Below are 27,274 nucleotides of genomic sequence, written 5' to 3' on the forward strand. Positions count from 1 at the left end.
TTCCTCATTTCTATCTATTCTCAGGAAGAAGCCTTCCACTCCTGACATCCAAGAGACCTCTTTTTTCAAGAAAATACTCCTCACTCCCTCAAGCCATTCATAAAGCCATATTCTGGATTTTTTCCATTTCTCACTTCCACACCACCTATCCCACAAATGGAGACCAAACCATAGAGAGTGCATGTGTTTGATGAAGTGATCACCCTGTCTGTGAGTCTAAACTAGAAGCTCCCACTTCCCAACCATTTAAATCTCCCTAACCATTCCAACAGACATGTCTGTCCTCAGCCTCATCCATAGAGGTTGAAGATAAGCTTTAGGAACATCACATCATTTTGCTCCTAGACAGCCTTCAACCAAATGGTATGAACATTCATCTTTCCAAATTCTGATAACTATGATCTGTCTGTTTCATCTTTCTCACCTTAATCAGTTCCTACCCATTCCTGCCCCCATGGTCTTTCCCCCCACTCTCCTCCTCCTCCTCCTCCCACCCCTACATTCTTCCACCTATGGTTCAATATCCTAATTATCTATTAACCTTTCCCCACCTTAATGTACTTGATATCATACCTTTCTACTTATTCTCGATAAAAAGCACTGACCCAAAACAATGACCATTTCTATCCATGATTGTGGCCTGTCCTGTTGAATCTCCACTGCTTCTCTTTGTTCACTGATTTATCCATAATTTTGCTGAAACATCTGCATGATATGGTCAAGATATTATCAACATTCCTTGTACATTTTTTCATTTCAGAAATTCTTCCATTTTCCCCCAGTTTTTTTGTTTTGTACCAGTACAAAATAAATTCTTTCATCTATCATGAAAGCACCTTGTAAATTTATTCCATCATTTACTGGATTAAAATATTCTCACATCCACAGAGCACATCTATCAAAATTGTCCCATTTTTTATTTAGATACAAATTCTTTATAAAACAAATGTAAAACAAGTGATGCCTCTTTAGTTCATGTATTCTGGACTTGCTTTAACTTAGAAAAATTTTGGAAGGATGTTTTTCAAACATTATTGGTGATTTTAAATTTAAAATTGGAAACTGGTCCTTTAATTGCTCTTTTTGTATTATCTCAAAATGTTACTCATTTCCATTCAGAGCCAAATTTTCTTTTACTTCATTGATAGCCAAATGTTCAATTTTGATAAAATGGTAAGATAATACCCCATCTACACATGCACACTGGCTAAATGATATTATGTCTTGTTTAAATTTAGAAAAAAAAGATATGCTATCAAGGATCCAAATATCAAGAGATATGGGGGTCATTTACGGACTACTATTATAATTTTAAGATTTCTTTTTGTTTTGGAAGTTTGGAGCTGTGTTGTCCCTCTCCAAGAAGGTGTTACTTGATTCATATATGTCAATTTTCAACCTTGCTTAGAGGAAGGGGTTTTGAAATTTCTTCTTTTCCTTTTTCTTGTTTTTTTTTGTTCCTATGCTTTATTAAAATGTGCTCAGGATTTATTAATTATGATCATATTTGTAATGTTTTCCCTAATTTAGTAGCACATTGTATAATTGTACCATTCAATTGTTTATACTTTAAATAACAATAAAAATCATTTTAAAAGTAAGAAAATATTCTCACCTGCAGATTGGATTCTTCATTCCTGTGCAGTTCACATTCAAAAATTTCCAAGTTCACTGTTTTTGTTAACACATAATGGCTTCTTCCTTTACTATAATATGCACTAAGCACACAGGGGAAAAAAAAACAATTTTCTTTGTATTTTCCCTTATGAGCAACTTCCCTGCTATTTCTGAACTTTTCACTCTGTTATGAACTAACAACTCTCTCCATTTTGTTTGGGAATAAAGGAATAGCAATGGCAAAAATTCACCAGAAAATGGTAAATTCAAAATAATAGTTTTTGAATTCTAACATTTCTTACTTATCTCTAAAAATTCTACTTTAAACCCCCACTATGCGCATATGTAACTGTTTGTGTGTTAAAGTCCCAAACTCTGAAAAGTCCATTTTAAAAACTTCAGCAACAACTCATCCTCCCCACCCCCAACTTTTTTCAAATAAGTTTGGTGATACCAAAAACTTTTTAATATCCTGTTGGAAAGTGTCACTTGGCCCACATTTAGTTTTGAGGTTTAAAGCATAATCAACTGCAATTTTTGCACCCATTTACCAAGAATCCATTTTCAAATCTACACAGATTGGTGTTGCCAAACATTTATCAAAATCCATTGTAATTGTTGATCTACATACACACACACCTTTTAATTAGCTTTCATAAATATTTCTAAGCAAACTAAATATTATTCAATCAAATAAGTTTTAATTAAGATCAGATTTTAGGTTCTATCACAAACCCCCAATTTTGTTACGAACTAACAACCCTCTCAATTTTGTTAGGCACTAAAAGACTTGTTAGCATTAACAAAGGAACCAGCAATGGCAAAGATTCATCAGACAATGGTAAACTCACAATAAGTTTTAATTAAACTATAGCAACACGACATTTCTTATCTCTGACTTAAACCCCCACTACGCGCAAATGTAAGTGAGTGTGTAGTCTAAAACCAGCATCATTTGGTCTTGCTTGAAGGTCTTAAATTTTCACTTCAGAAATAATTATAAGATGGTTTTAAACATCATCACATCTTCAGGCCTCTTTAAACTTGCAATTCTTTTGATGAGTCATCATTCAGAGAGATTTTCTTCACATTAGAGATTTCACAAACTCCCTCTCATCATGCCTAAGAGTTCTGGAGCCTGTTTACTTCTCTTAAATGAAGACTTTTGAAATCTGTGTTCCAAGAATTGAAACTGCCCACTTTATCTTAGAGACAGTCAGAAGTGGGCTTACTTATTTTAAAGCTCCTTTTCCAGGAGTAACAAAGGCAGCTTTCTTCCCCCTCTGCTGGAAATATTGCTGCTGGTCTGTTCTGCATCTGAACAGAGCAGCAGGTTTTCTTAAACTGTATTCTTTGTCTCTCATTTCAATATTTCTGGCAAATCTCTCCTGTTACATGGTATATGACATTGTTTGTCTTTGAAGTTCATATCTTTTCACATCCAAGTCCTCTTATGCCTCCATAATGTCTGTTCACGAGAGCAAAATGGCCATACATTTATACAGGCGTTTCTGAAATAACAACCATTGTTTACATTATCTCAAGAACCATCATATATCTTTTCATCTCTTGGCTTCAACCTCAGCCATCTGTCTTTCAAACCGCCTTCTATGGTCAATGGTGTTTAAAATTTAATGATGCTGAAGCCATCAGCTGCAAAGAACCATGTGTGTCTATTGAAATGTTAATGCATTGTCCATTACCTTGACCACCTAAAACTAACTTATTAAGCCATATCTAGATAAAATATAGTTTTAACATTAAACTAAGGATTAATATTAACACAGATCCATTATAACTCATTGTTATGTAAGGAACAAGTTCAATTGGTCTGAGAAGCAATGATTCTGGACACAGATTGATTCTAACAAGTCTTTATTTGCCTGTGCTGGAAATTCGCAACAGGCAATATAATCACTCACATAGTGTGTACAACCATCGCACTGGATACTACTAAATAAGCATGCACCACAAATCGTGCTAAATGTTGACATAATGCTGAAACAACAGTACCACCACCCCTCAACCCAGTGCAGGAATGGCACTAAGATTAATTCAAAAGCACAGTACAATGATGGTTGGTTAGTGCTAACCACAAAAGCCCCGCATCCATAAATGGCACACATTGATTAACCAGCATTGGCTCATGGAGTGGAGTTTGGGTTCGACCCTTGGGGAAGAGACCCCAGCTGCTCCACATGTTGGGTTTTATACTCCTCTTTTGGTCAGTGGGCTCAGCCCAGATGATTAACAGAGCTGGTGACGTGTGTGGTCCTTTTGAAAAAGCCAGTCATAAGGTAGGGGTTAACCATGACTTGACGTTGATTGACAGATGTGGTGGCTTCTGCTCAGGTTCCCACCAAGAGGTCACATGATCCTCCAGTGGCAATGATTAACAACTCAACTATTCAAACATATTTATTGGTAAGAGATTTGAAAAATCTGATAAATACCCAGATAAATGAAGCACTGTGGGGAAAGTCAGTTTTGAGGGAAGACATGGTTTGAACAGAGTTGAGAAAGACATTTAAAATTGAACCTTCAAAGCACTAGTTCAATACTTTTATTTTTCACCAAAAATTAATTCAAGATTTAAATGTACTTTTGCAGACAACACATTTGTCCTGCAATAGATATATTTGACTAGCACTCCGATTCACATGTACATTGTATAATTTCCCCCAGTTAAAATGACCCTTTAATAAATTAGTGTCCAAACAAATGTTCCATTGCAACAGCAAAAAAAAATTATAAATGGAGCCAAATGGGATGTTCAAAACAGATACAACATATTTACAGGCAAATTTGAATTTGCTTATGTTGGGCAAGAAATCAAAGGAAGGAAAGTAAGAATTGATAGGGAAAATTCTCATCCCAATTTGTAATACTTTTAATTTTAATCAGAACAATATCTAAGTGAAACTTGAATTTATTTTCATTTACAGACTTATTTAGGCTCCATTGCTATCTAACTAAATGTAGCCAGTGCTCTGGCAACAACATTTAGGAGAGCATTTGTTGCAAATGGGGGAAAAAATAGAATATTATCTATAAATGAAGTATGAATCAGTTTTAGCCTCTTGAAATAAATAATTCAACAAAGCATTGGCTGAAAATGGAATTCCTTTGCAATTAATTTTCTTTCAATTAAAATCTTTTCATATTGGGAAGTTGAGTTAGACATACATGGACCAAAACAGCAACATAATTGACAATATTTCACTTGCCATCTAATTTTTTTTCCAGGGAGATGTTAATCAAAACTATTTTGGCTGCATCACATTTTCACTGGACTGATGAAATAGAATATGTTTAATATTTGCAAATTGTTACAAAAACAGCAAAAAGCAACAAGATCAGAACAAAACACCCTTATATAAATTTGCACTGTAATTGACAATGTTTAGTATAACTAGGTAACATCTTTAAAATGACCTTTGATGTCCTGCCACTGTGTTATTATCACTAAGCAATTAATAGTGTGATGTCATTCTGGTGTTAAACAGGTGTACTGTAATTAACAGCATACCAGGCAGCCATACAAAAATATTGATCCAAGGCCGTGTGCCAGAATTTACGCTCATAGAGGTAAAAAATAGAAATCAGATTTGGCAACCTGTTTAAAAGTTGACATTTTAAATAAACCAGTTGAACTTCAGCATCCATACCTGTTACAAATAATATTTCACATAAAACCCTTCAAAAGTCTACATGCAACAGGAATGTATTCAACCTCAAATATGATAACTGGACACAAACCACCAAGAATGATGATTAGCCAAGAGCTATTAACATTACAATGATCTTGTACTCAGGTTGTCACATTGTGTACAATTAGATATTCATTAAAATGCTGTATTCATATTATTTTTGAAATCATTACTTTTGCAATTGAGTAAACAGCTATTTCTAGCATATTAAATATTAATAAGTACTGAGAATTTTCATTCAAATTTGTAATGCAAAGAACACATTCTGTAAATACAGCATAGAAGAGTTCTGGAAAAAATTGGGTACAAAATACATGCCATTGTTTTTTTTTTAAAAGAAGAAAATGGCATTACTTATTTCAGTTCAACTGATTCTCCAAGTTCCCCACAGCAAAAATCCAATCAATTGTCAAAAACAGTGTAATTACTACTTGGTTCAATGACTGGAAATCATTGAGGCTGCCCAGTTTTTGATGGCTGTAGTTGTATTCAGCAGGTAACTCCATGTTGCATGTGTGGCATTCACAAAATGTTTCTTCATACAGTCCCAACTGATTTCACCCCTAAAGTATAGCAAAGATGTGAATAATTAAATAAAATTGCAAATGCCTGTTCAAAATACAAAGCGAGCTGAGTGTGCACTTTCACACTGAAAACTCAGCAAATTAGGCTGTATCTGTCAAGAGATTTGATCTGAAACATTGTTCTTCACACAAATGCTGCTCGATCTGCTGTGCATTCCATAATTTCCTGTTTTGGTCAGATTGTCAGCATCGATTCAAGTTTAGTGAAAGAATAATTCAATAGTTGCTTACAGTTATTCCAAGACTTCTTGATTTATTGCTTTTAAAACATTCAATTATTTATTTCACATCATTCACAAGTGCAAATACAGTAGCAGCGCTTGAATAAGTTTAAACATCAAGTTTGCGTGAGTAATAATCCTAACAGTAATACACCAATTAAGCACATTCTGTTCTACCACCTGTACCTAAACCCCAAATTATCAAATGTAAAACCATCCTGCAAATACAAGAAAATTTCCTCTCTCCTTTTTTCAGTCATCAGTACTTAATGACATCAACTTTTGGATGAATACGGAGGAGTTCATTGATTTTTTTTTTGAATAAATTAGTAATTTAATCAGTGCCCTTTGCTGATCAAAAAACCTCCCATCGACACCAAAGGAATGGTACAAAAAGCCACAAATCTGGAGCCCGATGAGTCACTGAGGATTTGAAATGGATAAACTACATCAAGCTTAATGTCCTTTCTCAAATGCATTTGAACAACCCAAAAAGGTAAAGCTAAGGGTGTGGCTGTTGGGGACTAGGAAATGCTGGCAATGCAATGGAAGAATAGCAAGTATCCTAATAAGTTGCAATACAGATAGCAGTAAAAACACACAATGGTGTGGAATGGAAGTTTCTGTTCAAAGTACTTGAGAAATTTTGTTTTGGTTTTTCATTTATTGGATTGATAAAGGCTTTATATAATAGCCCGAAGGCTAGAATTGCTGTTAATGGCCAAATTTCAGAATCTTTTAGTTTGAGAAGATCTACTAGACAAGGATGTCCGTTGTCACCTGCTTTATTTGCTATAGTTATTGAACCTTTAGCACAATTAATACGTCAAAATGAAAATGTTAAAGGTATGAGAGTTCTGAATGAGGAATATAAGATTAATTTATTTGCTGATGATGTTTTATTATATTTGGTGGATCCGGATATTTCTTTACCTGCAATTCAAGAATGTTTAGAAATTTATGGCCAATTATCTGGTTACAAAGTAAATTGGGCTAAAAGTGAAATTTTACCAATTTGTAAAGGTGATTATTCAGTATATAAAAATATTACAAATTTGAAGTGGACTACACAAATTAAATATTTAGGAATTAATGTTAATACGGAATTTCAAGAATTATATTCAATTAATTATTTTCCTTTAATAAAAAGGATTAAATTAGATTTGATTAGGTGGAGGGATCTACCTTTGGGCTTACTAGGGAGGATTAATACCATAAAAATGAATATTTTTCCTAGAATACAATATTTGTTTCAATCAATTCCTTATTTTTTTTTTTTAAAAAGTTTTTTTAAGAATTTATATAAAACGATTAGAGAATTCTTATGGAAGGGAAAATTTCCGAGAGTAGCAATGAGAAAATTGATGTGGGATTTTCAATTTGGAGGTTTAAGATTACCGAATTTTCAGCATTGTTATGAAGCAGCTCAATTCAAATTTCTTAGTGCATTAATGAATATGGACGACCCACCTAGTTGGGTAAAGATAGAAATGGCGGTTATTTTAGAAAAATTTCCTCATGAGTTTTTGTTTTGATGGAATAAAAATTTATTACGAACTTATGATGTACCAATATTGAAACATTTATTGAATTTATGGACAAGTAAACTTAAAAAATTGGGACTTAAAAATATATATTCTGGAAGATTGCCATTATATAATGATCAACTTGTTCCTTTTACGGTCTCTAATGCCACTTTGAAACAATGGGAAAAGAAGGGAATAAAAAATTTATCTGATTGTTTTTCTGAGGGTTGTTTTTGTTCCTTTGACAAATTACAAAGGAAATATGATATTAGTGCAAATTCTATATTTGTATATTATCAATTAAGATCTTTTGTAAAACAGTTATGTGGTTGACATATGATTTTATTGCCTGAATCTAGTTTTGAAGAATATGTACTTTCAATACCAAAAAAGGGATATATATCTGATTTGTATTGTATTTTACAAGAAATTGATAGTAAAAAAAGACTGGGATAAAGATAAGATGAAATGGGAAAAAGATTTAGGACATAAAATAGCTGAAGAAGCTTGGATGGAAATTAGTCAGAATAGTATTCGGAAATTAATTAATGCTAGACTAGCGATGATTAATTATAATTTTATTCATCAGCTATATTTAATGCCGGAGAAATTTAAAAAATTTGGTTTTAGTAAGTTGGATTCTTGTTTTCGATGTGATCAGACGGCCAATACTTTTTTGCATACTGTTTGGCTTTGTGATCGATTGCAACAGTTTTGGAAAGGTATTCAATCTGTTTTTAACAGTTTATATAATATCCATCTTGTATTAGATCCCGATATATTTTTATTAGGAAACTTGCAATCATTAATCGATTTAGGTTTAGAGGATTATCAGATTTCATTTATTTATTCAGCTTTAGTTGTGGCTAAGAAATGTATAGCACTTACTTGGAAAGATAGAAATATACTAACTTTAGATAAGTGGTATTTGGAAATGAAATTTTGTTTGACTATGGAAAGGATATCTTTTTCAATTCAGGATAAGATGTCTTTTTATAAGTTAAAGTGGACTCCGTTTGCTAATTATATGCATTTAAGTTTGATTTAAATATATGTTTAAGTGTGATATTTTAGTATTGACAATTTTTTTTTGTTGTTGTTAGAATTGTTTTAGGTTAAGTTTTAGCTCTTTTTTTTGTAAGTGGGTTTTTTTTTCCATATATAATATTGTCAATTTTATTAACTCTTCACTCTTTATTTTGGGGGGGGAGGGTTGGACTAATTTTAAGTTAGACTATTAATATTGTGTTACAATTAATGGGTGGGGGGGTTATTTTGTGTAGTTTTCTGATGTAATATTGTAATCATACCTTTTTAAATTCTTTTTTTCTATTTTTATTTAAATGTAATTCTTTACTGTATTCATGTTATAAAATTTTAAATAAAGTCTTTAAAAAAAACACACAATGGTGGAGAAACTGAGCAGATCATACAGTGTACTTTATGTAGCATAGATAATGATACATAACCAACATTTCAGGCTTGATCCCTTCATCAAGGTTTGACAAAATATAGACAGGCGCCCAAACAAAATGGTGGGTTAGGACGGGCAGGGGAGGAGTTCAGGCCCACAGGCAGGAGGTAACACTGTAGGTGGATAAGGGAGGAAGGCCACATCAGCACGCGGAGTTGGGGAGGGGGGGGAATAAAGATGGTTCAGTGAATGGAGAGGGAAGGGGGTGGAGACCTGGAGAAAAGAAGACAGAGCGAATGGGAAGGGACAGAGAACAGAGTAGGCCAACATAAACCAGAGAAGTCTCTGTTAATGCCATCTGGATGGAGAGAGTCCAGATGGAAAATTAAGTGTTGCTCCTCCATTTATGTCTTGCTTTGACAGTACATGAGACCATGCCAAAATGGGAGTGAGCAGAATTGAAATGGTTGGCCACTGAGAGATCCCTGTCACTAATGTGGATAGAGCAAAGGTACTCCCAGTCTGTGTTCAGTCTCTCTGATGTAGACATCTCCACCCCTCCCCTTGCTTGGTGTGCCCTCCCTCCCTGATCCACTTATTACCTCCTGCCTGTAGGACTGTGCTCCTCACTCCCCCCCCCAACCTCAATAATTTTTGTTCAGGTGCCTACCTACATTCTTTCATACCTTGAAGGGCTCAAGCCCAAAACATTTGTTATGTCTTTTATCTATCTTTGCTAAGATTGCATAATCCCTATGCCATGTGATTAGTAAGGGATTGCTAAGGTGGAAAGAAAAAGTTAAAAAAAAAACACTATTTTAATCGTACCTCATTGACTCGTTATGTGCACGGTTTCATAACTCCAAAGGAAATGGGCCAATGACATTTTTCTCAAGCAAAATATTTCAGTAACAATTGGGTCTAGAGCAGTGATTCTCAACCTTCCCTTCCCACTCACATGCCACCTTAAGCAATCCCTTACTAATCACAGAGCACCTCTGGCATAGAGATTACTTAAAATGGCATGTGAGTGGAAAGAAAAAATTGAAAACCACTGTTTTAATCTCTTCTGATTTAGTGGGGCAAAAAATGCAACCAAAGGGAAACAAAGTTATGCATTGCCAGACTGAGACCACCTGCAAATTCCATCTGGGCATCCTCCAACCAGATGGCATTAACATCACCTTGTTAAGTTGACATTAGCATCGCAAACCCCCCCCCCCCCACCTCATTCTCTTCCCCTATCCCAATACTTCCTTTCCTCCTCCATCTCCACAGCCATCTCTCTTTTCCCTATCCTCTCTCTCTTTTCCTATAGGTCTGCAATCAATTCTCAGATTTTCTCCTTGTACACATATGGCATCTTGGCTATTGGACTAGGCCCCTTCCCTTTCTTCATTCCTCCCCCTGCCTTTTTATTGAGGTACCTGCCTGCTTTTTTGCTCATACCTTGGCAAAGGGCCCAGGCCCAAAATGTTGGTGATATACCTTTGCCTCTTATGGGCGCTGCAGAGTTTCAACAACACCTTTATGTATTTAATACTAAAGGAAATATTTATTGGGGTATGAACATCCAAAGTCCATCCAATCTGACAAGAGCCACAAGGGTGCCAAATTGGCAGATTTTTACTATTTCCAGTGAAATTCAATTGTCATATAAGCTTGCACTGGAATAATTCAATATACACAAATACACTCTACTCCGAATGAAAGTCACACTGAAGTTTATGCCAAAGATAATTTCAGCTCCAAGCATCTAATAGAACAATTCAGACTACATTACAGGTACTTACTCGCAAGAATTAACAAGTTGTCTCCACCAATTCATTATTAATATTTTCATATATTCCACAGCTGGTAATAAGTAACTCTGATGAACAAAGAGAAGCAATGCCTTGATATATTCTACAAAGCCAAACACTGCATCTGGTAGTTTAAAGTGAAGCTGGAAAAAACAAGATATGAATTATAGCACTGTAGACTTCACACCATGTCCTAGTCTCAGATTTTCACAAATTCACGACATGAAACTGGGTGAAAACAAGTACCACGAAAGTTACAGCTTCCACATGAACGTTACTCTACCCTTAAGTTAGCTCTAGTAGTGTAATGCACACCAAAAATATGCAATGCAAGGATCTATACTTTGAGATAATCTTCAGATTAATATTACGAACCTCCATTTAACCTACACCAAAGACCTGGAATAAAGAATGGAGATCAACAAATCTTACTCGACTTTTTTTACATTACAAAATGTGGAGTCAGAGTTCAAGTTCAAAAGAAAAGTAAATTGTGAAAAGCAGATGGCAAGTTAGCAATTGTTCAAATTCAATAATGTAAAATTAAGTGAAAAAAATCTGTATTGTTGCACTAAATTGATGTAGTTGGTTCACACCTGCTGCACGCATGGAATTCTTTGAAAACATTACCACTTACCCATTCAGCAAAATTGGGCAGATTTTCAATGATCCATGAAATGTGATTTAACAACAACTCCTTTATATACATTGCTGACTCAGAGAGCTTTCTCCAACCCATTTCAAGACTTGGTCCAAATATAGTTACAGTTTCAGAATAATAATGAGGAATATTTGTTTCAATCCAACTGTGAAGATAATAAAAGGAAACATGGATCAAAAACTAATTGGACCAGCATGCACTTTGGCAATAGAAAGCTTAAAATGCAATTCAAAGATTCAGACATTTTTTTTTAAAACTTTATTTATTTGTTCAAAATACAGATAATAAGTAATATACATAACAATAAACAAGCATTAACGATGTATATATATATATATACACACACACAAAAGAAAAAAGAAAAAAAAGAACCCCCCCTCTTTCAGCTAACTCTCCTAAGGAGAGCCACGAGAGAAAAAAAAATTAAGCATACATATTAAGATCCAATCAATGCAAATCAAAATGCAAATATTCTGAATATAACAACCACCCATCAACAAAAAAAACCTATCATTATCACGCAAAACATGTGATTTTTTCATTATTAAACAATATTTCATCTCATTATGCCATCTATTAATATCAATCATATTTGTATCTTTCCACATACTAACAATACATTTTTTCACTATAGATAATGCTAAATATACAAAAGCAAGTTGAAATTTATATCCTGTAATATTTAATACATAACTGAAATATAACCCTTCAGGTAAAATCATTATCTCTACCAGACACATACTTTACCAAAGATCAAATTTGATAATAAAGAAACAAAGAATTCTTAACAATTCCATAACTAACCCTCATCTGATCAAAAGATAAAAAATTTACCTTCTTTAAAACAATCTCCCAAATTTTCCACACCTTTAAATCTCCAATGTAATAAACTTCAATTATGTATTGAGAAAGAAAGCTTGATTATTATACAACGGAGTCAAGGCCGACAATTCACCACTAATATCTATCATTTTCTTTTTCTTTGTCCATAACTTCATTAAATGTTTTAATATAGGCACATTATATTGCTGTAACAATTTTACATTCCATCTAAACAAAAATTGGTGTATTTAAGGCTCGAACATTAAAATTCAATTTCATACTTTCTTTGACATTCAAATGTGTTTCTTGTAAAAAAAAAGCAATATCAATTTTCATTTTCTTAATATACGCCAAAATACATTTACGCTTAATCGGACTGTTTAAACCTCGAACATTAAAAGTAGCGAACTTCAACTTTGACATACCTACTAATATAACTAAGAACTAATAATATCAATATACAAAAACTCAGATCAACGTAAATAGGCCCTCCAATAGGAGAAAAAGAAACCACAAAGTCTTAAAAAAAATAAAAAGAAAAGAAAAAAAATCCCCCCCAAAAAACTACCAAAAGGTAGTAATCCCTATAAACTTGGGTGTGGATCACCCACCTGTGGCTGATGACTAATGGAACATAGAACAAATCTCTCCCTCCCCAGCCAAACAAAAACTAACAACAAGATATCATAATGACATAAAAAGAAAGTAAAAATAAAAAGGTTCTTCTATTCATCCAAGAAATTGCAGACTCGGTGACTTCATTTCAAGAGAAGTTGGACTCTTTCCATTCCCATTTCTACCATTTCTTCCATTTCCAGAGCAACCAGATTTTTCTTTAGGAAACAATGGTGGACTACGTCTTAATCGCATACATCTGGCAACGAATCAGCAAAAATCATTGCTTCACGATCATTCTCATAAAACCAAGATTGAAAGTCTCCATAAAATACCTTCAACACTGCCGGATAACGAAAAGTAGACTTAGAGCCTTTATGCCACAAAACTTCTTTAACTGGATTAAATTGACGCCGACGTTGAGCAACCTCTTGACTCAAATCGGGATAAAACTCTACTATTCTGAATCATTAACGGAGCTTGTGGTTGTCTCGCATTTTGCACTGCTAGACGAAGTATAATTTCTCTGTCCAAATGATTCAAGCATCGAATTATCATGGGTCTCGGTGATTGATCAGGCGGAGGTCTTCTTCTTAGGGCTCTATGAGCTCTTTCCAATACCAAGCCTCCAGAGAAAAATTCTTGTCCCAATATTTGTGGGATCCATTCTGTAAAAAAACGAAGAGGATCTTGATCTTCCATACCTTCCGGCAAACCAACAATCTTCACATTGTTCCTTCTACTTTGATTCTCCAAATAATCTACTTTCCTCTCTAACTCCTTTTCACGTTCTCGCAATTCTTTAACGGATTTTTCCACCTCCATCACTTTTTCTGTATTAGAGGCCACTTGCTGTTTACATTCCAAAAAAGCAGACTGAAATTTTTTTTAAGATCTTTAGAAAATATTTCCATTTGTATATTAACTGTAGTGAATTCTGACTTCATACTATCTTTCATTTGAGCTAACTCTTGCAATATCAGCTGAGTTACGGTACTTAACAGGTTAACGTAGTTCAGAAAGACCCGACCCTGTTTTCTTATAGATAATGTCAGAACCAGATAACTGCAACTCCTGCTGCAACTCAACAGCAGGCATTTTAACAGTCTTACTGCAAGTCTGAACTCCCAACGATGACACCCCGACTTCCTCAGGGGGTTGATGCTGATCTCCCCCCACAACTCACTGTTATTTCAAGAACTCACGGATAAGATCAAGCTCTTCAGATTGAAGTAATGCCTGAGTGGTTTCAAACAATGGATTCATTTTTCTGCGAGCTCCCTCTGCCGTTGGCAGATTGCCAGAATCAGGATCCACTTCTTGGGAACACGCACCTTCCTCCTGAGAACAAGTATTTCCAATGAAATCCTTCTCCTGGTGAGTAGTAATCATTCTTCTTTCAGCTTCCACAAGCAATCTTTGTGACTTCGAGATGGAGAAAAGCAAATCTGAAGTCGTAGCAGTTTTTTCAGGCCCTGAATCTTCAACACTCCGAAAATGTAGTTTCTTCTGCAGTTGAGGTTTAATCTTTTTGCCATTAGTAGCCATAACAATTCCTTGATACTTTAAACTAAGTTTAAAAAAAAATTAAACTTAAAAACAAAGAGTTAAAAACCGGTTCTTAAAAGTCTGGCCAGAGAGGTTGAAATTACACGTCTAGACTCTACGCCATCTTGCCACGCCCCCAAAGATTCAGACATGAATTTAAGGAATACTGTTCTCCATGTTGAAGATTCATACTACAGAATCCTTCAGACTTCAAGTAAATAGCACAAGATGAAAAATACCATGCACTAGTCTGGGATCTGTCACCAAAATAATAAATGAGAACTTTTTATCAAATTATTCATTGTGTGCAAATTATTTGGAATACTTTGAATGAAAACCTAATGCAACTAGAAAATACAGACATGGAATTTAACACAAACACAGGAGTTTCCCATGCTTTTATATTTTTATGCTAACTGCATTCCCACTTCTATCGTCTCACAAGACCCCAGGAAATTCTCCCTCCGATATCTAGAAATGTAACTGCACCATGTATCTTTAATTTTCAGAATCAATACATAACTACCTCAAGTTAAAAAAAAATTCAAATAGATACAATGTGACACAACACAAACACTCCCTCCTCTCCATCTAAAGGGGGTGTCTGTGTTGGCAACATTTCCCAAGGCAAAGTAGCTAACATGTTAAAAGGTTCATCCCATGCGACCACACCGTCTTCAGGGTCCCCCACTGAGAAGATTCATAAATGTGAAATCAGCCATCTCCTGATTCAAGGTCACATTCTTCCCTGCTGTGACTAAACCTCAAAATAATATTGCTTTTGTTATAAGTTAAAAAATAATTTTTTTTTAAATTATAAAATAATTGTCTGTTCTAAATGTTCTCTCTATCTCTGCCCTCTACTTGTTTTTACTGCTTTCGACTGTATGGGTTGACTAACTGGACTGCTCACAGAACTCATTGTACCTCAGTACATGTGACAATAAACTTGAAAATTGTTCCCACAAAGAGTACTGGATATGTTAAATGGAGTAGATTCTACCATTTGTGTTTTAATCTTTACTGCTTCAAACCTTTGGACTGTAGAAATATTCAAACTACTTTGACACAATACCATATTTACTGGCAAGATGAATTACTTAATTTAACTCGCTGGATTTTGAATGTTAGCAGTTAACGAGGGTAAGATAAACCAACAGAGGAGGCACAAACAATGGAGAAAGGCCAATGAATTGAAAGGTAAACGTGAAATTTTATTTTATACAATATTCATTTTTTGATGAGGGAACAGCTGAAAAAAGGCAGCAACATTTTCCAACCGTCTGATCAAATACACATACCTGTATCCCTGTTTTGAATAGTATGACACTTTATTCCAAGCCTGCTGAGATACAGACATCACCCCTGACCGTTGTAGGATACGAGCAGATGATGAAGCTGAGGATTAAAAATAGAATCAATGATTAGCCTGCATAACCAGCAGCACAAAAGGTAACATCTGGAAATATCTATACTCAAATTGGTCATTCAGTCCTCCAAGCATTTTCAATCATTCAGTTCAGTCATGAATTTAGGTACAGTTAATCTGTACCTCCAGCCTTCTATTCACATTCCTTGACATTCCTGAAAGAATAAAAAGAAACCAACTTGTTCTTAAACATTTCAATTATATCAACTGACAATACGAGTGAAAATATTCATCATACTTGTGTGGAAAATGTGCTTTTTGATTTTAATCCTGAATTGCTTTTTACAATTGTGCATCCCTCTCATGAGGAGAAATGGGTGCAATGGACATCCTTTATAACAATGAATGGAGCTAGAACTATTAGATTATAATCAGTTCATTCAACTATTCAATTTAACCTGACAATATTGGCAAATCTGAGTTTGAAACTGCCTTCTGATTCAATTAACTGACATAATTTTAAAAAGTTCCAATCACATAATTGGGTAAAAATGATTCATGACTGCCAATCATCAGATTCCATTCATCTCATTTATCTACAGTAGAAATTATATTCATACCATTGCATGCTAATGGTTTAGTTGCCAATTGCTGATGTGTCTTCAATGGAAAAAGCACATCCACATAAAGGTCAAAAAGTTAGGAACTTTCATGTGAAAACTTTCAAAATTTCACAACATACCAGGGTAGTCCATTTAGTTGGCTCAAAATAATTAAAAACTCTTCAGTGAGAGCCAAATACTTGACAGACAAGTTCAGTTTATAGTAATGATTTTTTTCCTCTTTTACAAGAAACCCAACAATTAAAATTGAGTCAAGAAGCTTTAAAACCAAAAGAACACAATATTGTGAACCACGCAGTTTAAGGCTACAGACATCCAAGCATGGAGCACATTAGTCCACGATTTCAGCATGGCTTCAATAAAAATTTTACTTCCAACAAATCAGACTTCCTGGAAAAATGGATGTGTTTGGAATAATCAAGATACCAGGGGATGTAGAGCATCATGCAATTTTGGCTGGGTGGCTTACTTGCCAGCAGTGAGGCAGTCATACCAGTTGACATTGCAGAAAACTATTGTTTCAGTGAGTCTAGGTAGTGTATTCTTCATATTTCTGTGGTTCTACCTCTCCATGGTGCAGCCCAGTAACCAGAGAGGTAAAACCACACAATTAGTGCTCTAGTCATGGGCTAACAAAACCTATCAAGTTGGTTAAGCAGCCGTCAACTGCCTTTAAAAGTTTGGCTCCCTCCTGAGTGGGATATACAATTCTGAGTGGGAGGAAAGCAAAACTGCAACAGGGTGGACTGCATAAAGTCCAGGTAAAATATAGACTGTGTGGACCGAGTCACCCAGGCAAACTGGGTCAGTGATGATTATGGAAACTCTGTCTTCCCCAAATCATTTTCTTTTATCCAGTAGAATGACAGTTTCAGGTCCTTGCAGAGAATAAAAATTCCATTTGTGGCTGATTATATCAAGACCAGCGTAAGCATTGAAGAGGCTATGGTGTAGAAAACCAACTTGCCTAGAAGATTTTCAAGTTATTTTAAATACCATTTTAACCGCTTGAGTCATGGGCTCTTAGTATTTTTGGTAGAGACCATACCAAGTCCAACAAGGGTAGTTTTACAAATGTTACTGGTATTAGGGATTTCAAGTTTATCCTCATTTGATTGTATTCATTCAACCAGATGAAACAGTATTTCTCCAGTCCAAAATGCATACACATTTCTCACACAGCAAATGATAAAATACATTGATAAAAATACAATACAAAATAAATATGTAGAAATAATTTACTGATTCATTTAAAAGAGACCCACAGCTACAGAATATCGTTCAATCTCACAGCCTGCAGGAAGAAGTCGTTTCCCAGTCTGGCAGTCCTGATTTTGATGGTCCTGGACATCCTTCCTGATGGTAGCAGGTCAAAGATACTATGTGATGGGTGAATGTTTAAACTTGGATTTTAGTGATGGTGCCTTTAACTTGATAAATAGTGGTAGTTTGGATTTGGTACAATTCAATGTTGACCCTTCTCAATTAGAAAACCCACACAGAGGTTAATTAGTTCATTGAGACCACTGCAGTCAATGAGGTGGGCACAGTGGGTGCTGACAATGTAATTAATCTTCCAACAGTCAGGAGAGTGTTTTTTTGTGCCTTTAGCAATTTCAGAACGAGAAGCAAGAAAAGTTGATATTAGAAGAGAGTTTTAGCAAGGGGTGTTCTTGGCACTCAAGGCAGTTGTTTGTGGATTTTTTTAGATTGCGTAGACATTGATTGAAAGATTGGCTATAATGTGAAATAGGATGATAGAGATATTAACAGTAATACGAATGTAGAATTATGGTTTTAATTCAGGTGTGAAGGAAAGGTTTGCTGCCAGGGAGGCTGCATTCCAAAATTACAAAAAAAATGTACAAAAAGGATAGAAAGGCCCAGGCAAGACTGCTGATGGGCATCTAGGCTGGGGTTGGCTGTCCCATCATTTTAGATACACTTGATCCACATTTTAATTTTAATTCCATGGTTTTAAATAAAATGTCCAACATATGCAAGTTCTGCCCTTGCTTTGCAAGGGCTGGTAACTAGGCCTCATATAATTTTTTCACAGACAAGATTTTACATACTATCAGAGTATTTAAGTTAAGACCATCTAACCCAAGACCATCCATGATGTTCGCAAGATGGACATCAATATTTTAACTATGTTGTTTTCCTCATGAACTAAGTGCAGTAAAACTCCATCTATTATGAAAAGCAGCCAGACAGTCTTTATTCTTAAATCTGATGACATCAATAAATTGCAACACTGGTGATTGGTGCCCCACTATTATTGGATCAATCCTTTCACGGATTTTCTTTGGAAAAACGATGAAGTGATGTGGTTAGATTGAACAAATGCCAGAAATCATTTATCATGTCTACCACTGGATGTAACCCAAATATTGCCATTCTTACCAACTTACTGTCAGGGTCTAATAGAACAAAAAGCCCTGGTGATTGTTTTTGTACACCTGGCAATAGCCTTTGAAATTGTCGGTCATAAAGGTGATTTTTAAAAGGTTAGGCCAGGATGCAAGTTCACACCCATTTTGTCCAACTTGTACACATCTCTAGTCTGACGTGGAATCTTTTATTAATAAAGGCCAGAACCAAATCCATCCCTTTTTTATGAGGGGTAAAGCATTTCATTTAATATCATTATGGACATATTATGTTAATTGGATAGGGATGACAGAGGGGTTTACCCCTGATCAGAAAACATCTTCTGGGCTGCTCTTGCCTTTATTGACATCATTGTCCTTCTGAGTGATTCACCCAAAACTTCAAATATCTCAAGGTCCAAGAGAATTTTCTTGGCAAAACAGGTCTCAAGGCTAGTATCAATATAAGATCCAGATTTTATATGACATAAACAAATATTAGTTTTTAGATAACACTTTTTTTTTTAAAATAGAAATCAAGCCCGATGTTATTTTTGTCAACGATAATATGGCAGCTGTTGAAAATGCCTACAAGGTTTAAGGACAACTCCAGATCCAAATCCCATTACCAAAGAGGCTGAGAAAGAATTGTATGGCATCTCCTCAATTTTTTTTGTTGGTTTTATCGTGCGTGCCAGGGATATTTCATTTTCCAAAAACCAATGTATCTTAAAGTTTTTAAAAATCCAACATATTGTCCCTTATTATCCAGATGACCAAATTTGCAGTGACTGGCACTTTAAATATTTTACAATTTATGACTGGTTATTTGTCTCGAATTTTACATCTTCAATTGTTTTCTTATTTGCTTTTGCATGGCTTTTCGTTTTGCTTTTTATGATGTTAGTTTTAAAGTGTTCCTTAGGTTTTACTTTAATGCTTTTCACACTTTATGATGCAACAATAAATGTAAGCCTTAGCTTTTTTTTCTTATTTTGGTCAACACAATCAGGTGATGTTATCAGTGGTAGTTCCCTAAATTCCGATCAGATTATCCCACCACTAACCTTTATGCAGGTGACTTCCTCCCTTGTGTCTATGCATCGATTTTTATACCATCCCATTTCAACAGTTGAGAAGCCAGTCACTTTGATAACTTGGTAGACTTTCTTTAAAGTTAAAACATCAAGCTTCCTCCAAAAAAAATTCAGTAACAGTGAATTTTACTAACCATTGAAGGATCCATGTACTCTCATATCGTGCAGCACAAACCCTCCGGTAAAAATAATCAGAACAAGTAGCAGACGAAACCAGGGAAAGCCACCACCTCTCAACTTCTGCAGGAGATTCTGGAAAATGGACACGTCAATACTTTTTACACATTCCAACATGCATGAAAGAAAATGCTCTCTAATTGGGCACCAAAGAGAAAGAGCAGGAAGACAATCTCACACCCATATCTTGCATTTAATCAACGCTGATCAGTTAATACCACTGGATGCAATTCAGAACGTTGACTCTAAAGAACCAAGCACAAAACTGTCATCTGCAAGTTGAAGGTATTAATGCACTATTGAAAGTTTCATCTCTCAGACAAGTTCCCATCATCTCTTACTTGGTCAGAATCAGGTTTATTGCCATGAACAGGTGTCACAACATTTGTTTTGCAGCAGAATTATTGTGGACTACAGGTGTAAAATTACATTTCCATAAATACATCATTTAAAAATAAATAGGTGCAAAAGAAAAAAAAGTGAGGCAGTACCTGTGGTTCATTATCCAATTCAGAAATCTGATGGTGGAGGGGAAGAAGCTGTTTTTGGAACATTGGGTCTTCAGCCCCCTGTATCTCCTTCCTGATAATAGCAGTGAGAAAAGGGCATAGCTTGGGTGGTGAGAGTCCTTTATGATCGAGGCTGCTTTCTTGAGACACAACCTCCTATAGATGCCCTTAAAAGAGTGAAGATTAATGCTCATGATCCCACTGGCTGAGATCACAAACCTCTGTAGCCTTTTCCTGTCCATTAGCATCTCCATTCCAGACAATGATGCAACCCGTCAGAATGTTTTCCATGGGACACCTGTAGAACCTTAGAGAATCTGCAAGAGTCTTTGGTGATGTACCAAATCTCCTCAAGATCCTAATGAAATATAGCAACTGGTGAGCCTTCTTCATGATTGCATTGCATTGACATGGCCCCAAGATATATTTCCAGAGATGCTGACACACAGGAATTTGAAGTTCCTTATCCTCTCCACTGCTGATCCCTCAATGAGAACTGGATCGTGTTCTCTGGATTTTCCCTTCCCAAAGTCCACAATAAGTTCCTTAGTTTTGCTAATGTTGAGTGCAAGGTTGTTGTTGCGACACCACTCAACAGGCTGATTGATCTCATTTCTGTACGCTTCCTCATTACCGCCTGTGATTCTGCTGACAAATGTGTTATCAGCAAATTTGTATTTGGCAATCGAATTCTGCCGAGCCACACAGTCACGGTTGTAAAAGGAGTAGAGCAGTGGGGTAAGTATGTATTCTTGAGATGCACCTCTGTTGATTGTCAGTGAGGAGATGCTGTTATTGATCCATACCATCTGTGGTCTTCCAATGAAGAAGTCAAGGATATAGTAGCAGAGGGAGGTGCAGAAAAGTTTTGAAAGTTGCTGACCAGTACTGAGGGGATGATGGTGTTGAATTTTGATCTGTAATCGATGTACATCTTGCTGTTCTTCAGATGATCCAGGGCTAATTGGAGAGCTAGTGAGATTGCATCTGCCGTGAAATGATTGTGGCAGCAGGAAAATTGCAGTGGGTCCAGGTTTTTGCTTGGGTATGAGTTAATTCTAGCATTTATTACAGTAGATGCAAGTGCTAACTGGGGAACAGTTATTGAGGCAGCACTCTGCTCTTCCTAGGCACCACCATGATTGATGCCCCTTTGAAGAAGGTGGGAACCTTAGACTGCAGCAGTGAGATTAAGTGGCTGAGAGCTATCTTAAGACACTACTCACAGGAGAGCAAGAGAATTGTCCTGAGAAATGTTAACCTCCAAAATTGAAAACAGATTAAAATCATCACTGGTTGTCTGACTATTGCATTTCCATACTTCAAAAAGGGCTACAGTCTATATCATCCTTAAGCAAGGCATAGAAAATCAACACTTTCACTTGCCTGAAATAATGTATTAAATATGGGACGAAATGTTTTGTCAGATAGGATATTATGGCTAAGCCAAGTGGCAGCATGATAGAGCTGGATTCTGACAGATGTTATGTGGAAAGCGAGAACCCTTTATAATTGAAGTCCAAGGGTAAACACTCAGGTTATACCACTACAACCACCTGCAAGTCTGTCCCAAACTGAATTGCTGAGTTTCTCCAGCAATTCAGATCAAACAACATCCATGGATGGAAATGGTCAGTCAACATTTCTAATCTGAACCCTTTATTAAGTATTGATGAGAGATCCAGTCATGAAATATTGGCAGACCATTTCAACCTATAGATGCTGCCTGACCTGTTGAGCTCTTCTGGCAATACTTTGATTGCTCAGGATTGCAATACCTGCAGCTTTTATGCTTCTCCTTTTCAAACAATTCCTTCAGCATTGGGTCAAAGCTTATAATTTCATAGTTAGCAGGACTGCAAGAGTACCTTCAACGAAATGATTCAAGACAACAGTTCAAAACCACTGAGAGAATTTTGGAATGAAAATTTAATGCTATTGTCACCAATGACAATCACACTCCACTTAAAATAAGTGTTGGGGAAAAAAAATTGAACAACATTGAGAAGTTTAAGATAATTTATGTGACTAAAATGCAAAATCAACCAGACACCCCCATTCAAATGGGCAAATTCAATGAATATACACAGAGCCAAAGTTAATTTAATATCTTACTTTGCATGCAGAGTCACAAGCACTTATTTCTTGTGAACTCAAGACACCCTTTCCAGATAGCTCTTCATTTGTAACTTTAAATGATCGCACTGTTTCCTGTACAGATTTCTGCATCTGTAATGAGATATTTAAAGTCAACTTATGGAAGATTACACCTATATTTTATAAAATGTGAACATTGGGCACATTAAAGATTTACAATTTATCTCACACAAAAATACACTAAAAATTTCATTTGTTTGCCCTGTAAAGGCACGATTATTCCTCACCTGTGACTTTCCAAGTGTTTAATTTTAAAACAGTAACTTTATTTCTAACTCAAACTATAGTCTTAATGTTTAAACTATCCTTAACACTAAATGTAACCAACTATGCACAGGTGTACTAGTGTATGTGTGATATACCCAAACCATTACAGTCCAGGCCAAAATCTGGAGAGTTACTGCAAAGTTCAGTCTTTCAAATTCAGTGTTGAAGTGTAGGCCTTTGAAATTTGATGCCCAGAATTAATGATGAACTGATGGGAAAACTGGAGTTGTGGCTGCTACAGAGTAACAAATTCTGCATTGCCATTGAAGAAATGTCCATCCACATGAGCGGAGGTCATAACACTCCTGGTCCTTTGTAGGCAAGATGAACTGGGTGGCCTCCATGAAGCTTCCAAGACGCTGGCACTGGTCTCTCCAAGTCTCTCACTGCTAGTCACACTCAAAATGAAGCAGTCTCTCCAAGTGACCGCCACTGTTAGTCACAATCAAAATGAAATAATTTGCTTCCCAAAAAGCCCCTTCTGGCACAGGTCAATCCACCAAAAAGGCCCAGTCATTCACAGTGCATGCTTTGCTCTAAATTCCACAAAAAAAAAAAATGGCTGGCCCCAAGAGCTACTTTCAAAGACCTGTTTCCTATCCAGCAGTCAGCATGGTTCTTCTGAGCAAAATCAGTGTCTTTGCAAAATGTATCGAATCTGGAACAGTCTGTGATAAACCTTCCCTCAGTTCTTCCAATGTATTGAATTATCGCTGGGCTGTGATTTGTGTTGTGCTTGGTGCTGTGACTATTCAGTCCTTCCTGTCTATAATATCCCTTACAGTGATAATCCCATTTTACTAAAGCGGGAGCTCATAATAAAAGGTACTTTTTTCACTCCCATTCAACTAAAACCAGTCCCCCCTCTCCCCAATTGTTATTTGGTTTGTTTTCTATATTATGAAATCTCAAAAGAAACTTCTGTGAATGTTAAAAAATGATACAAAAAAAGAACTCAAAAAAGATCAGTTGTTTAATTGCTTTGCAAATAATTCTACTCCCCTTTCAGAGTCCAAATAGAAATTATAGCCCGACTATCTCAGTCAGAGGAGGAGGAAAATAACATTTAATACTGCATCAGGAATTTTTTTTGCCATAAGTAGATGCAGCACCACCTTGGTTTTTAACAGAATGTCCAACTCCAATTAAATTATTCTGAGCAAAATCATTCCAGAAAACACAAGTTCTGAACAATTACCTATTATGGGAACATTGCAATTCCTTTTAAATCTGCAAAATGTAATGGAATAGAAAATGACTATAATTATGCATATCTGTACAGCAGTCTGAAGAAACCGTTTCCATTTCACCTCCAATCATACCCACATCTTAGTTAAAGTGAATGAAAAAATGTTTCCCCCCCCCCCCCATTAAGACTATAGAAAGGTGACTGGTTGAACAGTAAAACTTAGATGAAATAAAATGACCTTATGGATTTCCTGTAGAATTGAATAAAATTACCTTGATTGGAATATTGTCCCAAGTTTCCAAAAGATGACTGAGTAGAAGACTAGAAGAAAAATAAATCACTAAATTTGGTAGTAATATCAACCATCCTAGTAAAACAACATTGCAATCAAACATGATCACAAAATGCTGATGGGTAAACATACAAGTTCTCTACAAAGAGGTAAAGAAAGATAAAAGCTGCTTTCACACAAATTTAAGAAATTGACAGAATATTTCTGTCACATTCAAACTGCGCATTTCTTGAAATTAAGAAATGCAGATCACAACTGTGGCTGAGTAAAATGCAGAAAATTCTTTTGTTATTTGCATTTTGCAAAAAAATGTTTTAAATTAACTTACCTCAAAGAAAATATTAGACTAAACTTCTACCAAGGCAAACTGATGCATCAAAATAAGATTTGTGCTGAATCAGTTAATCCCACTACAGCCCAATATATAGATATTTATCTGATTATGGCCATCACTCATAGCTTGCTTTGATAATAAAAAATAGCAAATATTAACACTGTGCCAAATGTTAAATGACTACATGGCATACCCAATTTTTTCCCCTGGTGGCCACACAATAGTATCCACTTCATTCGTCCCAAATCTTCATCTAGAATGGCAGATACACACCTAAAAACTATTCCAGAGTAAACAATGCTTTGAAAAGCAACTGGAGGCCTTCACATTATTAAAATGACAGTAACCTGCCCTTTTCTCAGCATCGTGCAATTACACAAATGAAATTTTGACAGTGGAAAGGCAACAGCTATCACTCAAAACTTACCTATGATAAAAAAAAAAGATCCTTGACACTCCATTTACTATTGATTCATGTGTGAAAATAAAAACTTTTCTCAAAAGGAAATACTCTGACATAGCTCCACAATTGTCTAGTGATTGAAGTAGGGTGGGGGGGGGGGGGGGGGCATATTTCTCTAATAACCTGCAATTCATTCATCCATGCTGGAAATCCCTGGTGTCATTTAAATTTCCTTTCCATCCCAAGGACTTGAGAGTAAACAAGATAGCAATTCAAAAGTAGCCACATTGTTTAGTTGGCATCTTTCTGCTCAGAACATAAAAAATATACATGATACAGGTATGCGCCAGTTAACATCTGTTCAGGTAACGTCCAACCGCATACAAGTCCGTGGTCCCATAATCATTCAGTTACCGCGAGCAAGTCCGCAGGAATTTAGAAAAAGCAATCGCTAGCTATAGGAAACTATACTCTAACTGATCTGACTGCCCCACTCTCTCCCCACAGCCTTGTGTTGGACCCCATGCTGATCTGACTGCCCCACTCTCTCACCACAACCCAATGTCGGTGCTCACATTGATCCCTACTTACAAATAAGAAGTTTACAGGCACACAACAATATCCCATATAGCTTTGAAGTATAATAGGATTTTCCACAAAGTCCACATCACATAATACCCAATTTCACAGAATATATCATGGACATTAAGCTTGTACACTGTTTTAAAGAAGTCTTCACTGAGCATAATCTAAATATCACCAAACATACCACCTTTAAATAATTGGGAGAGGTTGCAAGGCTAAAGAATCCAAAAATCTGTTCATTACCATTGTAAGTAACTTGACAGCTGTAGAGCTAAAGATTTAACTTCCGCCCTGGAAATTTGGATTGGATGACAAAGTAGCTCAGTCAAAAGGAAAACAGATTTCCAATATGCATTGGAATCAGGAAAATTCTGAACATTCATATCAAGCTGCAACAGAATTTCCAAAATGGACCAGGTCATTCAAAGGAGATCTTAGGGGGGCACTTTTTGCATACTTGTTAGCACACAGTGTCAGAGATCATGACCGGAGTTTGAATCCTGTGCTGAATGTAAGGAGTGTGTACGTTCTCCTCACATCTGTGTGGGTTTTCCCCAGGAGCTCTGGTCCCCCCCCTCCCATCATTCAAAATGACCTGGGGATTGTAGGTTAATTGGGCATCATGGGCCTGTTACTGTGCTGTTTGTCTTTTTTTTTAAGTAAAAAGTTTATGCAAGCTAGAGCTATATTTGCACAAGTTACTTTCAACAGCATGGCAGTTTGTCACAGTTAACCCACTAAACTGTTCATTTACTCACAACCATGTCTTTTGGTGTGCACCATTTACCTGGACTGAGAAAGATGTTTAGTGTAAAGTTGTCTCCAAACACTGAAGCTGTTAGAATCTGTGGTCAAACATTCAACCATGCATCTCAAGAGCTGAAAAAACAAAAACATTTGCAACATTTTTATACCAAACTGCACACGGTACAATGGGGTGAAACACAAAAGTCTGCAAACAGTGTATTGTAATAAAAACACACGGAAATGCTGGAGGAACTCTGCTGCTTTTTTCAGCATCCTTAAAAATCAAAGATATATTGCCAATGTTTCAGACCTGAACCCTTCAAAGAATAATCAGAATGAGCCAGAAACAGGAAATCTCAAAATTCAGAAAATGCTGGCTGGGGAAGGAATCCAGACCAACAAAAGATGTTAATTGGATATGATAAGGGAAGATGTAAGAATATATCATGTCTGTGCAAAAGGAGAAAGGGAAAAAGGGAAAGACAGAGCTGGGGGAAGATGTGGGGTGGGGGTGGGGTGTTTAAATGAAAGCCAGATAATTTGATATTAATGTCATAATGGCATTAATATCAAATTCTCTCTCTACATTTTCTCAGTCTCCTTTCACATAAACATGATAAATTCTTACCTCCC

At 35.9% G+C, this 27,274-nt stretch overlaps 1 protein-coding gene across 2 annotated transcripts in view; it reads right to left on the minus strand.

The window, feature by feature from the left end:
- Positions 1 to 3,475: 3,475 nt before the first annotated feature.
- tmem214 (transmembrane protein 214) overlaps positions 3,476 to 27,274 on the minus strand; it is a 77,551-nt gene continuing 53,752 nt past the window's right edge. For both annotated transcript variants that reach the window (XM_069886512.1, XM_069886511.1), the window contains 8 exons: positions 26,682 to 26,773; positions 24,553 to 24,601; positions 22,783 to 22,896; positions 20,116 to 20,233; positions 15,822 to 15,918; positions 11,512 to 11,680; positions 10,866 to 11,017; positions 3,476 to 5,890 (listed from right to left, as the gene is read on the minus strand). In XM_069886512.1, coding sequence (XP_069742613.1) covers positions 5,764 to 5,890; positions 10,866 to 11,017; positions 11,512 to 11,680; positions 15,822 to 15,918; positions 20,116 to 20,233; positions 22,783 to 22,896; positions 24,553 to 24,601; positions 26,682 to 26,773 — 918 coding nt within the window. In that variant the 3' untranslated portion in view covers positions 3,476 to 5,763. The remainder of the gene's footprint in view (positions 5,891 to 10,865; positions 11,018 to 11,511; positions 11,681 to 15,821; positions 15,919 to 20,115; positions 20,234 to 22,782; positions 22,897 to 24,552; positions 24,602 to 26,681; positions 26,774 to 27,274) is intronic.

The sequence above is a fragment of the Narcine bancroftii genome, chromosome 6, assembly GCF_036971445.1.
Source record: "Narcine bancroftii isolate sNarBan1 chromosome 6, sNarBan1.hap1, whole genome shotgun sequence".
NCBI lineage: Eukaryota > Metazoa > Chordata > Chondrichthyes > Torpediniformes > Narcinidae > Narcine > Narcine bancroftii.